The sequence below is a fragment of the Palaemon carinicauda genome, chromosome 1, assembly GCF_036898095.1.
Source record: "Palaemon carinicauda isolate YSFRI2023 chromosome 1, ASM3689809v2, whole genome shotgun sequence".
Classification (NCBI taxonomy): domain Eukaryota; kingdom Metazoa; phylum Arthropoda; class Malacostraca; order Decapoda; family Palaemonidae; genus Palaemon; species Palaemon carinicauda.
The window spans coordinates 100,459,865-100,474,996 of NC_090725.1; the positions used below are offsets into that span (position 1 = coordinate 100,459,865).

The window sequence follows — 15,132 nt, forward strand, 5'->3', positions numbered from 1 at the left end:
AACTATCTTCTTCAGGACAATGTGCGTGCATTAAATTTTGACTTCCAAGTCACTAAACAAATTAGTGATCTACGTACCTTAAATCATTTACAAAGTATTAATATGTGTTCTATAAAATTAAATGCTATCATGCAATCCATGAAATTTACTTGGTATACATATATAAAACGAAATTTCCGCTTTTGTTTAATTCATTTATAAAACAAGCAATGATGGGTTTTACCCAATCGAGAATTACGTCACAGCATTTGGTCTGCTGTATCTTTAGTGCCTCTGTTTCATGGAAAGGGGGGAGAGGGAGTAAACAAAGACTAGCAAACCTCGTGGTCACCCCGTGCCTCTTCCAACTCATAGGCCAAAATTGCGGCTGCCAAGTTACCTACGTGCCAAAAATACTGCGAAGATCGGAAATACCTGTTAGGCAATGGCCTTTCTCAGCGTCTCGAATGTGCAAATCTGCGTAGAAACCCTGGCCTGCCCCAAATTGTTTACGACAGTCGTATGTGGAGAATGAACTCGCCAAGCAAGTCTTACTTACAAGGACAAATGCCTGGTTATACTTAGCAATTTTTTTCATTAGAATGACTATGTCACTATAATCAAAATGCTAACTGTTGTCGATTTAGAAGCAATAGCTTTTGTCTTAGGTTCATAATAATGTTGATTTTTAATTCTGTCAGAAAATCGTTGATTTTTTTAAATAATTGCATCAAGACCTGAATGTCAATCAATAGGCGACAGACACCACAAAGGAGAATTAGCAGCTATATGTCACAGTTCGGTATTTTACACACATGTAAAGCCTAGAAGGAAATTTTGATATATAAAACCACAGAAAGTATAATGATCTTCCTTAAAGACGAATAGGTGAGAGGCATCGGAGATAATAGCCATTTTATAAAATTGGTCGAAAAAACAAACATGTACATGAGAACCATAAAATTCAAACAAAAATGATAATGTAGACACGTTAATCTTTAGATAAAAATTAATATTGGGAAAAAAGAATAAAAACTTGTTTCGGCAATCGAAAGCAAACAATTCTATTTTCATTCTCAAAAGATGTGACGTAATGGGGCCTTTCCCCTCAGCTCCTGGGAGTCAGTCACATGGGTTTGGCACTCTTCCTGCCAAGTGAAGAGGGCCCCGCGAAACTGCATGGCAACCCATGACACAAACGCGCAGTAGGTTCGCTACATTACCCTTTTAAATGCGACAATAAACTAATTGAGAATTACTGTTATATTTATGTTAAAAACATATGGACAGTAGTAATTATGAGAGCCACACAGAAATTCACATCGGTTTTCTAAATGAAAGATTGTTTGAAGTGTGCTGATAACGTTCACATACTTTATATCTATTAATAGTGAACCTGAAAATTATGATGCTTAATGAACGTACTTCATGGCCAGACTTCCACTGATTGAGAGAGAGAGAGAGAGAGAGAGAGAGAGAGAGAGAGAGAGAGAGAGAGAGAGAGAGAGAGAGAGATTAATTACCCACATACTTCATATCAAGATATGACATCTACATCTTATGCGATCAAGCTCCTGACTATAAAGACCAATTTAATGAGAGATAAATTTACCTGTGGTAAATCATGATGACATCTTGCTTGGTTCCAAACACCCGATTTGATCTCACCAAGAGATTCGTGTACCAGTTCTTTCTAGTTTGAAACAAAAAAGAGTCCGGTAGGAACAAGTAAAAGATGTTGAAAACATTTTCTACAAAAAGCCCACTCACAACAACCGTTCAATGGCAGACAGTATGGCGTCTTTTAGCCCAGGTTTGGACGCTGGTGTTTTGGCACGTGTCACGCCCACTTTGTAGACCGACCAGCTCCACTTATTATGAAACGGTGCCATTTTTAGAATCAGATGTTTGCTTACAATGTTAATGATCTCGACAACTTAAATGTGAATAATAATTCTATTTTTTCTTTCTGCCAAATTAGCGCAAATGCGATTTGTTGCTCGTAAAGATAATATAGTCTTGCAAGAACACTGCCACTGTAGTTTTATATCAAACAAACTAAAAATATAGAATTCACATAAGGAAATAACCTTCCTCGTTTCGTGAAAAGGTTGGTAATTTTAAATTAACTAATATTTATCAAACTACTAGTAACCATTGAAACCATGGAATGACATTGCATTTACATATGACATGTGCCCGCCCCCCCTTATCACACTACTTTTTACAACTTTCTGAAACAAATAAGGCTGCCAAACGAATCAGAAAACTGGACTTTATACAAAGGTTCTCTACTTAACATTTTCATAAATGTCAATGATAAATAAAACCTTGGTATAATCTTTCTGTCAAAGGGTGAAGAGGACTGTTGGAAACCGGAAGCAATATCATTAAGAGGCCCGTCAAATTTTATCCAAGGCTAATAAATGTCTATAAGCTGTAATAAATTAAAACGAAAAAAAAATATTCAAAAGTAAATAAATCTAAAAATCAAGCCAATAAATAGCTGAGCTTTAACACAACAGTATTAAAGGCAGAGTTCCTGAAAGGGAGTATACATCAATTATGAATCCTGTTCAACATCAAATCATTTAGCCGTTTCCTTACTTGTAAAGTTCTATCCTTAAAGGTTTAAAGGCCACTCATAAATGGCGGAGGCAAAGGACAATGATTTAGCAAGACAATGCCGTAGAGACCGTCCATATATCCATATGATTAGAGCCCAAGCTAGGACCGGGGAGGACCAGGCAATGGCTGCTGATGACTCAGCAGGTAGACTTATAAACCCCAAACTCCCATCCTCACCTCATAAGGATGGTGAGGTTGCAGACACTAGTACGACACTATCAAGTTTGAGCGCAACTCTATCTCCCGTCCAACAGAATACGAGGCAGGGACGTTTCCAATAGGCCATAAGAATAATAAGAGAGCGGTCATTTTAAACTTCTGTCTTCCTTGACCGCTTATTCTGATGGTTTTTGCATTATGAAACTCGACAGACGTTCCTTATTTCAGCTTAAGATAATCAGATTTATTGATCGGAAGAACAATATATTACTGAGAATAGCTGTTAATATCGTTAAGTTGAATCTCGTTTTTGTGGTATGATACTGTAAATAAAACATATTTCTGGCACATACAGACAGCGAGGGTACATCCTTTCTGGCACTAGAAACACCCGAGGTGATTGAACTTGGCACACCTTGCGATCGAATTATTTATAGGTGTTACTACCCGGGAAGTTGCTTCAATTGAAACACTTGTCTTTGGCTAACGAAAACAGATAATTTGTTGTTTAACTTAACAATTTTTCGTCAGTAAGAGGTCAGATGAAAAACTAACTATAAAATAATTACGTCGAAAGGGAAACCTCACGAAACTTGGCTGCAAAATTATACTTCATCGTATTTCATATGAGCAAGATACCAGTTCAAAAAGTTACGTGGACTAATTATATCCTCAGGGAACAAGATGCACTACTATATGCATTTCGAACAATGCATTCATAGGCTCTCCTAAAGTTGACATCTAAAGATTATTAAAAACTTAAATTCTCTTGTAACACATTCTCTATACTGGTTTATGTTTACCATTTTACAAGGTTGTAACAAAAAAGCTGAAGATGGCCTTTTCTTTTGACTTCCTCCAAGTTATGTAAACAGGGAAGCTATGGCAGGTCTCCAAATTTCTTCAATTCTAAGAAACGCAACTCTGTATATACTATTTAAGGTCGACAAATTTCCCAGTCCCTTGTTACTTTATTTTGGTCTACGAAGGACAACCAGTCGAGATTTGTTGTCATTTGATGTATTCGCTTTGTGTACTAAAATCAATATTTGGACGGTTTCTTTTTTACTTTAATTTTCTTATGGTTGCAAACTAAGCTCAGTCACGTGGGATCAAGATATCTCCTCATGAAAAAAAATGCGATGAGATATTTGTAGGAATTTGGGAATCAAAAGAAAAAAATAAATAGTGGTTTTAAGAAAAATAGGGTAAATCCACTAAGCAACTTTTATCTTCTGAAGCAGTGGATTATTTTTTATAAAAATGCATGAAATTCAAAGCTGCTTTAACTTAATCCTGGAATAATTAAAAGTTGCATTACCTTGTATGAGAATTCTAATTCAGGCCTCAACACCTACAATAATTGGAACAGATTTATATCTTATTCTGTTCCACATTTTTGCAATGCAAGCACAGAAAATTGATAGATAAATTATTTTATAAGTATCACTTCAGTCTTCACCTGTAATGTGTTAATAATGATGACTTTCTATTTCTAGGATGCCTATGGAAATTGTTCACCCAGATGCCCTTCTGGAGGGCGAGGAGGTTGAAGAGGAGGTGGAAGTCTCCGAAGGGGAGGAAGACAAAGAAAGGGAAAGGAAGGATGGAAACTGCGAGGAGAGACACACAACCATCCAAAGGGAACTTGCAGATGCAATCGTTCGTTTGGCACCAATTGAAGAACTGAAGATCTTGCTACAGTGTGGGGCAAATGTTAGTAATGATAAATAATGAGAATCTTTTGATGAATGACAGATTTTGCATTAAAAACTAAGCATTTCCTCATAATCATCTGACATATCACTTATGCTTAATCTGTTTACTGTAGGCTTTTTCATGTCGCTCATATAAACCCAGCCACTCATATTATTTTATCTTTTTCAACAGGTTAAAGATCCTGTTACTCAGGGTTTGACACCTCTCCATTATGCTGTTTGGCAAAGGTACCCCGAAGCTGCTGAGTTTCTGATTGCTGAAGGTATGTAGATGCAACTAGAAAAAGAACATCTATGAGAAATATTAAAGACCTAACGACTACCACTTAAGTGCTTGTTAAATTAAATGGCAATTCAATGTCATCAAGTCATCCTGGCATTTTAAAATAAATTATTTTATGCATGCAATTAGAAGATCGTGATACTACAACTGTATGTATATAATCTTATGGTCCAAATATATGTATATGGACTATGTTAACACGTGCATAATCTTTTCTAATCTTGTTGTGTAGGTTGCGACATAAATGCAAGGGATGAAATTGGGTACACTGCTCTTCACCTTTCTGCTGAACATGGTTACACAGAAATGATGCAGGTTCTACTGAAGCACAACGCCCAGGTCAACTTCAACATTCCACCAGAGGACGAAGATGAATTTCCCACTGATGCTGGAGATGAGCCTCTTAGATTAGCTCTCAAGGTAAATATTTGCAGTGAATGCTCTCTTAATGCTATAATTTTTTTTGTACAGATCTGAATTTTAAACATAGATAAATCTGTACTTTTGCTCAATGGTTGATACTCGTGCATTTCGGCATTTTTCAATCTGCGTTGCTGAAGTCAGCTTTATTTTCTACATTTCCTAATCAATTATATTCATTCCAGCATGATCACTTCGATGCTGCAAAACTCCTTCTGGAACATGGAGCAAACCCAAATGCGAGATACTTTTTTGGCTCGGAGATCAACCTCATAAATCCTCTAAACACACAGCTTCTGGATCTCTTGCTTTCATATGGTGCAAATCCCAATGCCAAGGACCGTCAAGGGTTCACTCCAATCATGAAGTGCTGTCGTCTTCAGCAGGTAAGAATCATAGAGGAAATGGTTAAAGCAATATCTGTTGTGGATTCCGTAAGATGTTACCCAGTAACGCTCAACAGTTAGCCTCATCGGTCATAAATAAATTTCCATTCCCTTTTCATTTTTCATATTAATATTCTAAAAATTCCCAAACCCCAGGTTTCTAGTTAATACCGCAACAGGTCTTGTAGATTATTAAATTTTCTAATGTTACAGTACAAGAAGAGCATGCTACACAAAAGTTATTTAATAAATCAAAACTTGAATAGAACTGAGCTAAAGTACGAAGACAATGTTATTTTTTTATGAATAGAATGTAACATTCGCTAACTAGAATACAATAATTTTAAAGTAAAATTAAACGACACATTACTCCACAAAAAATACTTATAAATAGAATATATATAATTTAGCACAATAATTAAGTTCATAAAAACTTTATCTCCCAACAACACAGCTAGGAACTACCGATAGATTAATTGAATGTAATTCCTATTAGCTTACTAGTAAGAGACAAGGATTCTTGGCTCAACTAGCTATAAATTCTTCGCAACTATAACTAGAAATTTTAATTTTTTCCAAACTTCATTTAAAAGGCTGTTCAGAGATGGGGCCAGATATCTACGTCTCAAAAAATAGCATAATAATACCCTTTCCCATCCGGCGTTAAACACAAACACACCTTCAAAGATATGGTTCAACTTTTGACCTGGTATACAGATCAAGTTTGGTACCTTTCAAGAATAAAGAATGCCAAACTAGCTGAGCATTGCAAATATATATACATACATGCATTTATGCATGATTACTCTTTTGTCAGTCATAATTGCATGCCTTTTTTGTAGACATTACTTACAGAAATCTATGTACTATATAATTTTATGTACTATACCTTACCCTAGAGGTCAAAGCTTTTCTTTGATTCTAGACGCATTTATCAGTAACCCAAAAAAGTCCTGCGCGGATGCTTGAATGATTCTGCATTAAGAGCTTGATCAAATTCTTTCTAACTACCACAGCATGGAAGACTTATTCTGCTTTACCAAGAGTCCATCATAGCTCACTTGTCTCGATTGCTCCAGAAACAAACATCTGCTTTTGTGCTTGGTCTGTCTTTTCCTTCCCCAAGATTCCTTCAACCACTATATCCTATGATTAGCATATCGTGAATTCTTCCTCTCTTCCTCGAAGGATGCATCAGATGAGATGGAGACGCGGGAGAGCATTTCGGGTGTTGAGGTCCTTCGTCACTTCGCCCAGACTCTCATGGTGAGTGATCCGCTGTGGGGGAGGACCTGGTTCTTCTTACTGTTTTGCACTTTCCTACTGCCTTTTATTTGAGTTGAGTGACCTATCACTTTCCTCTGCCTAAAATTACACAGATAAATGAAAAAGATATAACAACCCTCCTCTTTTCATTTAAACCTCCTTGTGCAATTCATGTCATGACACTCTTTCAAAAGTATTAGAAAAATAAGTGATTTAAAACAAATAAAAACTTTAGAATATTGCCATTAAAAAATAAAAAAGTATTTCCATAATCTAACAAAGCATTACAAAAACAAACTAGCATAATAATTCAATAACATTTAATTGAGTAAATATTGATCCACGAATAATTGCATCTCCCTGTACCTTGGTCCATTAAGTTTTAGATTTGCTTAAAACATGGTTCGGTGTATTTGTGAGATCTCAGCCAATTACGACCATTATACATGGCTTAAGCAGACATGCATAACTATTCTTTCACTTAAGAGCATCGCTAATAATTTTCCTGAAACCCAGTAACTGCATTTCTCTTCTTTCCTGAGAACGAACCAGGTCCGGTTCTTGTAAAGCTCTGGAGTGTTTTTTTCTCACTCAGCTCTTCCACTTCAACAACTGTTAATCTGTAGCCCTCGAAGATATATGACATTGAACCCAGTAATAGATTTGACATGGGTCATGAGTATGTAAATGTCCAAATTCACCATGAACTCAAAGTTAACGCAGAGTGAGAGCAGCAATCCATAGCCTCTGTCCCCTGTGCCGGCATTGTCAACCAGAACTACATAATTAAATCTTTTATTTTTTTTTTTTTTCAATTTGGTGTCCTGCATGAAGTCGGTCCTTGTAAATTGCTTCTTATTATTAAGTTCTTATTGTTCGAAATTATTCAGTGCCGGCAAGCAGCTTCACTCATTGTGAGGTATTAGTTGTTTCTATTCCTACAGATACCCAGCCCACCCCACCCCAAAAATAAAATAATTGCCCTCTTTGAAGACGTGCTTTTCAGACAGAACTTTTCTTTTCTTTTTTAGTTTTTATATGCCTCAATATAGTTTTTAATATACAGTTTTCTACCTTTTCTCATTAAAATGACAGTTTGCACTTTGGATTTCTTTTATTTATTTTTTTTTTCATTTCCATCTTTTACGCACCCAAGTCAAGGCCCACAACATTGTCTCTGCAGAACAGTGACTGCCTCCCCGACTCAGGTTAATGACCAACATCAGCCAAGGGTTTTTCAAGATTACCAACAATTGGTACTACAAAGTCCAGCTTGAGGATCGAAGAGTCGAAAACCATTTGACAAAATCGCGTCTCTCTAAACGCAAGAAAAATATAACTCCAATTAGTCTGATATTCATGAATGTATTTAGCATTTTTCATGCTTCTTAACAAAAATGATGCAATTTTATACAAACATATACTCCCATATAAAGCTACCGTTTTACATATCTACTGCACACAAATATATTATATATATATATATATATATATATATGTATATATATATATATATATATATATATATATATATATATAATATATATATATATATATATATATATATATATATATATATATAATATATATATAATATATATATATATAATATATATATATATATATATACATATATACATACATATATATATATATATATATGAAGTATTTCCGTTATTACTAGACTTATAATTCACACAAAAATCCGAGTTAATTGATGCTAACTTCGTAGATTTCCCAAGAGAAAGGCAGTCTATTCAGTAGTGCACTTGTGAAATGAAAATAGATTTGACATTCTACTTGATCAGAATTTGGGATTCTTCGTCTATTTTCTGTAGGGTATCCTTTGATAAAGCCCCAATTTCACATTTTAACGTAGTCAGTAGAGCATGTGCATAACAGAAAAAAGCCCGATTTACAAATGTAGTTACCAATCTTCTAGTTTCTAACAAAGAAATTTCTTGTGTCTCAGACCTTAAGTTTGCTTACGAAAATATGACAATGCATAGACTTTTGCTCAAATTAAACTAAAAATTGAATAAATTAGGTTATGAAATGAATACCATTTGCTACATTTTTTTTTTTACAGAGGCAAAGGTCTTTCTGTACTTAACCATTTTAATTTGTTTGTTATTTTTACGTTTTGTTTTCAATTTCTCTGTTCGAAACCATAATGTCCCATCTGTAACTTATGCCTTAGTATTTCCTTGATCTATAATTTTCATGAAGTCTGTCTACCATATTCATTGAAGACAATAACACTCATTTACTTTAACCAGCACTTTTCTTGCTTATATCATTCCCTCCTAACCTTTCATCCTCAACCTACATAACATTCTTTTATTTATCTATCCAACAGGGTTTGGAGTCCGTCCTATTACTGATTTCCTTTGGAGCCAATGTGAACGCCCGTACAGAGTCGCGGCATGACTACAGGTTAGCTGTTGCTCTGTTTTTCATTTTAGTTCTCTCCTGTTATCCCTCATTTCAGCAGTAGTTGGCACGTCGTAGTTAAACGCATGCTATAATAGCCTTCCTAGACGAGCTTCCCACTATCTTATCTCATACTGGTATATGCATGATTTGATTTATACCGACTTCACCCACAGCCTAAGCTTAAAAGACCACTTGGTTCTGATGTTAAGGAGAACATTAATTAACAAAACGAATAGATTATTCTAATTTATAAACACTATGAATATCAAGAGCATCTTGTCAAGAGTGATCAAGATATTAATATAAAAGTATTTTCCCAAATTCCACTGACACTTTGTTTAAAGCTGTAATCATATTTACACATTATGAAATGCAGAAAATTTAAGCAACAAGGGTTGTATGTAATCTAATAGCTTATAATTACAATATCCAATGAAAAAAGGTATTGAAAAGGGAAATATCCCTATTTAGAACATGGAATAATCAAATTCTTCGATTAGTTACTTATTTCTTTTATGGGTGAGGGTTTGATACACGACTATTGTGGAAATGCTTTAGTTACTTGGAACGCATTATTCACGAACTTCTCTCCTACCTAATCGATCCTATCTATACCGTTTTTCCTCCAGACACAGTATACCAACGTCTGCAGGATTAATAAAAGCATGGTAATTAATAAGGGTAACCTCTCACATTGACTTTAAGGTTTTCAAGCTTATTTATAGATTAGTTTTCTACTAATTGCAAACACTAAATATATATATTTCATTATCATAGTTTCATTAGAGAATTAGCACTTTCTATAATTTTTCATTTTGTCTATTTCATTCGCTTTCTTGAGTGACTGCTGAATTTTAGTCAAAACTAACTTGCTCTTTAAAGGTTACTTTTGTGTAAGTAGTTTGTTAGTTATTCACAATTAGAGAAGGAATATGGATAGTTCAACACCAATCAGGTTTATTTTTTTTAATGATGAAATACAATGAAATAAAATCTTGTCAATATTTATTCTCTTTTTTCACAAATCCAGGTGGCATAGCGTCTATACTGACTCTTCCCGATCCAACAACCTTCTGCCCCTTAACAGGTCCGTGCTCCACTACGCTGTTCTCTCAGGTTCCGTGCCCATCGTCAACCTACTCTTGAAGCAGGGGGCTAAAGTCAACTTCGAACCCGAATACAACAAGCCTACGCCCTTGGACTTAGCTATCTTGAAGGGAGATATCGAAATCGTGAAGCTTCTCCTAGAAAGAGGTAATTATCATTCCCCCCCTAACTACTGTCTTTACTGTTGCCATACAGTAACCTCTTAGAAATATCATCGTTGCCAGAAGGCAGTCGTTCTTTTCACAGATGTTCAGTAGGATTTTTAAAAGAAAAATCTGCCATGACTACAATGCATAATCATAGCTAGAGAAAGTCTTTTTTTTCTCTCAAATACTTCCAAATATACCAAAATCTATTTAGGCCCTTAGTCTTTTTCATTAAGACTGGTGATAAGTTTCATGGATGTCTTACAGGAGTAACAAGAGATTTGATTTTGGGAAAATCCTTATACCCTGACTTGGTCCAAGAGCTTCTCTATTAATATGTTTATTTTTTTCCAATTTCCTCCAGGAGCTAATTTGGATGCTAGTTCTCCAATCCTTGGTTCACCTCTTCATATGGCTTGCAGTGAAGGTATCCCAAACAGACTAGAGATCTTGAAGCTATTGTTGGAGGCTGGTGCTAATCCAAACCTTGTGATTTTAGGAGAAGATGGTTCCCCAATTAAACCACCACTTGGAGAATATTTGACTTCTAACGAGGATCCTGATGCAGAGGTTATCAGTCTCTTCCTTAGATATGGTACAGAGGTAAACACACAATTTTTCCGTTAATTTTATAAAGGAATACTTTAAATATATTTCCTAAATAGTATTTTCAGAATGAATAACTGTTTGAGAGGTCAGTGTTATGTGTCAGTATCTTAATACATGACTTTTATGTTTACATGGTCAGGTGGTCATGCAAAGCCAGAATCGTGATCCTCGTGGTCTCTTGAACTGTTTCCCTACTCTTACAAACAAGCCAGAGGTTCTAATCACTCTACTTGAAGCTGCCCAAAGATTTGACCTTGCAATCATTCGACACTCTTCTCGTATTGATAATGAACAAAGGCAAATATTCCTCAAGGTAAGACACCATAAACTATTTATCCACTGGTGAAAATATGATCGTAAACCATCCCGAATCTTAGCTACAATCATTTTCATTTAATTAACCAATCAATTAAATACTAATCTTAGGGCCATATCAGTGAAAAAGTTCTATTTCAAGAAGACGGAAATTTAGAAACAAAAGAGCCATCCCATTTCAAGTTTTATTAAATACATGGATGAAAATCACTAAAAAAAAAAAAAAAAAAAAATTCGGACTACAGTTCATGTTGAACCAAACATCACAGATGGATTAAATTGGTCTTTGAAAGTAATTTCTTGAGATTTATGATTTAACCCCCCCCCCAAAAAAAAAAATATACTCCGAATAGATTTTAAAATAAAAATCATCCCATTACCCTACACTGTTCAATGAATAATCAACCTCTATGTCTACCCAAACAGGTGGGCCAGTCACCTCTACCACTAAAGCACTTGACTCGTGTTCACCTTCGCCAAGAGCTCGGCCCCAAACTTCCTACCAGGATTGATGAACTTGATCTCCCAACTATTATGAAAAAGTATCTCCTGTATGAAATTAGCTAATTTTTTTATGTACATTTCCGCAAAGTTTTAAATCGAAAGATTTATTATCTTTACTTTTTTAATCTTTAGATTATGCAACGACGGAATGTAACAACTCCATCTCATATTTATATTTTGGAGAAGATTTTACCTCATGGGGTTGAGGCACGTCACTGCATTTGCTTTAGTTAAATCATTTACTTCATTGGAAACCAGTCCAAAATTTAAACTTTTTTTTATGTCGATCACTCTTTCAACTTGATAACAGAAGTGCCAACTCCCTATCACGAGAAGGCAATGATGAATATGAAATTTCTTTCTACGCTATGGCTGTCATGACGTTAATCAACCCATGAGTTTACCTGATATATTTTTTGTATAGATATATACTGATGTATGTATCAATTTGCTTTGAAAGATGATGCCACACGATGGTTTTTCGAGCAAGTTAGTAGTTAAGTAGATTGTCTTGAAGCTTGTGCCATGCATATAATATATATATATATATATATATATATATATATATATATATATATATATATATATATATATGAATGACTGTGTACATATCAAGCTAGTGTACAACAATATACACTAGAATGATGACCGCTATCATGGCCAATATTCCGTTATAACACCGTTATTTGATTTTTTATTCATTGTGATATATTAATCGTTATGTTTAGTTTTATCTCCCCCAGGTATAACTTAATGTTTAAGTTTCATAGAGTTTAAAGTCCGTGTTAATGTTCCACTTTGTAAAAGTCACATATTAACAAAATGCGGCTGGTTGGGAACAGTTTAGATACCCAAATGAAAACTTCAGTGGATTTTGGGAGGTCATATTTCTTGGTTTGTTCAACTGATCTAATCAGTTGTAATTTGAATATTTTAGAACTTAGTGATCAGTCTATTCGAGCTCCAACAACTACCAGGATAATTATTTCTCCCATTATTAGTATGAACATTTAGATTAGCAAATATAATTTAGTCCATTTGTATCAAAATTTTCAACCAACTGTTTCCATATTTTGTCCATATATACGAGAGATTCAATGCTCTCCACAAAACTCGTCTAAAATTTCAACAGCTTTTCACAAAACTTCCGCATACCTGTTAGATTTCTCTTGTGTATTGCACGGCACAACTCTGCACTATTACGATGCATAACAGCCAGATAATACCAGGAGAAAGGAATTTTCTTTCATACACTCTAGACGTTTTTCTAATTATTTTTACATATCAAGTCGATAATCTGTATATAGCTGTTCTTTAATGTTAGTTATTTAATATTTTTGTAATACATATATATTATTTATGCATCTTTTTTACTGTTTTTTAATTTTATTTGATAATTAAAAAATTAATTTAGAGAAGTGTCGAGAGACACAGCAGGGTTCTTATGACTGCCTAGCAATGCTGGTTAAGGTTTTCATGCATAAATGTCCTTGGCTATAGATTTAGAGGTCTCCTTTGGGCGAACCTTGGGTTTATGAAATATACTAAAATATTACTTCATTAAACAAGATAGCAGTGCCAAAAAGAAACATTAATAGAATGAAAATCATGTAGTGATGTAGGAAATGCTTTTTGAATACTATGTAAGAAATAACCATGCATTTCTAGGCGTAGACTTTGCCAAAAATATAGTGGCTCAAACAGAGTCAAAATTCAATTTTTGCGCACCTTGTTTAATTCAAACTACAAGGGTTATTTTGAAGACTTTTGGTCTGACTGATGATCCGGTGTGTCTTTTATATCGTGAAAAATGATTTTCACTTAGTTCTGCTTTGTAGACATTTGATTGTTGGTGTTCTTATCTCTAATTTCTTATAGGTTTTCTGTTGAACATATTTATAAAATATCTGATTAATTTCCATAGATGAAGTTGTAACGTAAAATTGGTTTCTCTCCAAGGATTATATTTGTTTTGGGAAGAAGAAACAAACATTTCTTTCTCTTGATGCAAAATGCTCATTCTTTCTTAGAGGACCTTTTCACTTTGGTATCATACATTTATGATACACCAGAACTCATATCTTAGTTTTGTTCTGATATCAATGCATATACAAGGAGACACACCTGGAGTACTTTCAAGTACCAGATTTGTTACCTAGTTTTTGTAAGCCTTTTAAGTCTAGCCTACCAGGCTAAGACCCAGAAAACCAAAGGGGCTATTTTTACTTAATATTTGAATGTTGAATTGATTATCCTCAAACTGAGGAAGCTAATTTTTTATACTTGATTGCTAAGTCAGTTACCTTAAAACCGAAGAGGCCAATTTCATAATATTTGGTTGCTTATGTAAGTGATTTTTCTAAGTACATGTCAACCTCTTCGGGATTTAGAGATCTTTTTTAGTAGAATGGTTGTTTGTGCGCTTAAAATTGTATTCAGTTTGAATAAACTATCTCTTATGAACAAGAAACATGAAGTTTTACTTTCCTTACTATCATTTCTATAAGTGGGTGATGATAAAAGTGATTCTTGTAAAGACGTGAAAATAAAATGTGAAATGGCTCTCCAGATAAAAACACTATAAAAAGGCCTACCTACTCAGTACTATGGTTGTTACCTACTAGGCTATTTAAACCACTAAGAGACCTTGACTGGGAAAAGTTTTCATGGCTGATAATTTAAGAATTTCTTGTGCATTATACTAAGATAGCAGCAGTGGGTATTTCCTTTCTCAGTTTGTATTTCCTAATAGGCAACTGTGTAACTAAAAATGAAAACTTATGTAAATGAATTTAAATTGATCTAAAAGACGTAATAACCCAAATCATGTTAAGATTAACTTTCACTTCAAAAGGGAAAAGTTACCAACGTTGTCTTTGAAAATGCACTCAGACAACACAGGCCTTTTTTAACATCAGAGGAAGGCATAATTTCAAGAGAATAGGCAAAGAAAGATATGATGATAAGATGTCTAGTAAAAACAAAGACCGAGTTGCTAGAAAATTTACTGGGTCAGATATTACAATGCGTTGAAAGCTTTCATACTTGGAAGCAGACTCAAGATATCACATGACACGAGATCAATGAGATGAGCAAATATTTTATTTTATCTAACCATCAAGTCGAAGAAAATCATGGAGGTGAAGTAAGAGTGAGTGAAGTTTAACCATGGAGCA

General features: G+C 34.5%; 1 protein-coding gene across 4 annotated transcripts in view; it reads left to right on the top strand.

Annotated features, from left to right (window-relative positions):
- The window catches only part of LOC137650109 (ankyrin repeat domain-containing protein 65-like), a 15,226-nt gene extending 800 nt beyond the window's left edge, over positions 1 to 14,426 (top strand). The window contains exons 2-11 of one of the 4 annotated variants that reach the window (XM_068383232.1): positions 4,266 to 4,482; positions 4,657 to 4,747; positions 5,000 to 5,187; positions 5,373 to 5,573; positions 6,762 to 6,839; positions 9,199 to 9,275; positions 10,306 to 10,529; positions 10,893 to 11,131; positions 11,277 to 11,450; positions 11,879 to 14,426. In XM_068383232.1, coding sequence (XP_068239333.1) covers positions 4,267 to 4,482; positions 4,657 to 4,747; positions 5,000 to 5,187; positions 5,373 to 5,573; positions 6,762 to 6,839; positions 9,199 to 9,275; positions 10,306 to 10,529; positions 10,893 to 11,131; positions 11,277 to 11,450; positions 11,879 to 12,019 — 1,629 coding nt within the window. In that variant the 5' untranslated portion in view covers position 4,266 and the 3' untranslated portion in view covers positions 12,020 to 14,426. The remainder of the gene's footprint in view (positions 1 to 4,265; positions 4,483 to 4,656; positions 4,748 to 4,999; positions 5,188 to 5,372; positions 5,574 to 6,761; positions 6,840 to 9,198; positions 9,276 to 10,305; positions 10,530 to 10,892; positions 11,132 to 11,276; positions 11,451 to 11,878) is intronic. The other 3 variants (XM_068383242.1, XM_068383249.1, XM_068383257.1) reach the window with 3 other exon arrangements.
- The last annotated feature ends 706 nt before the right edge of the window (positions 14,427 to 15,132 follow it).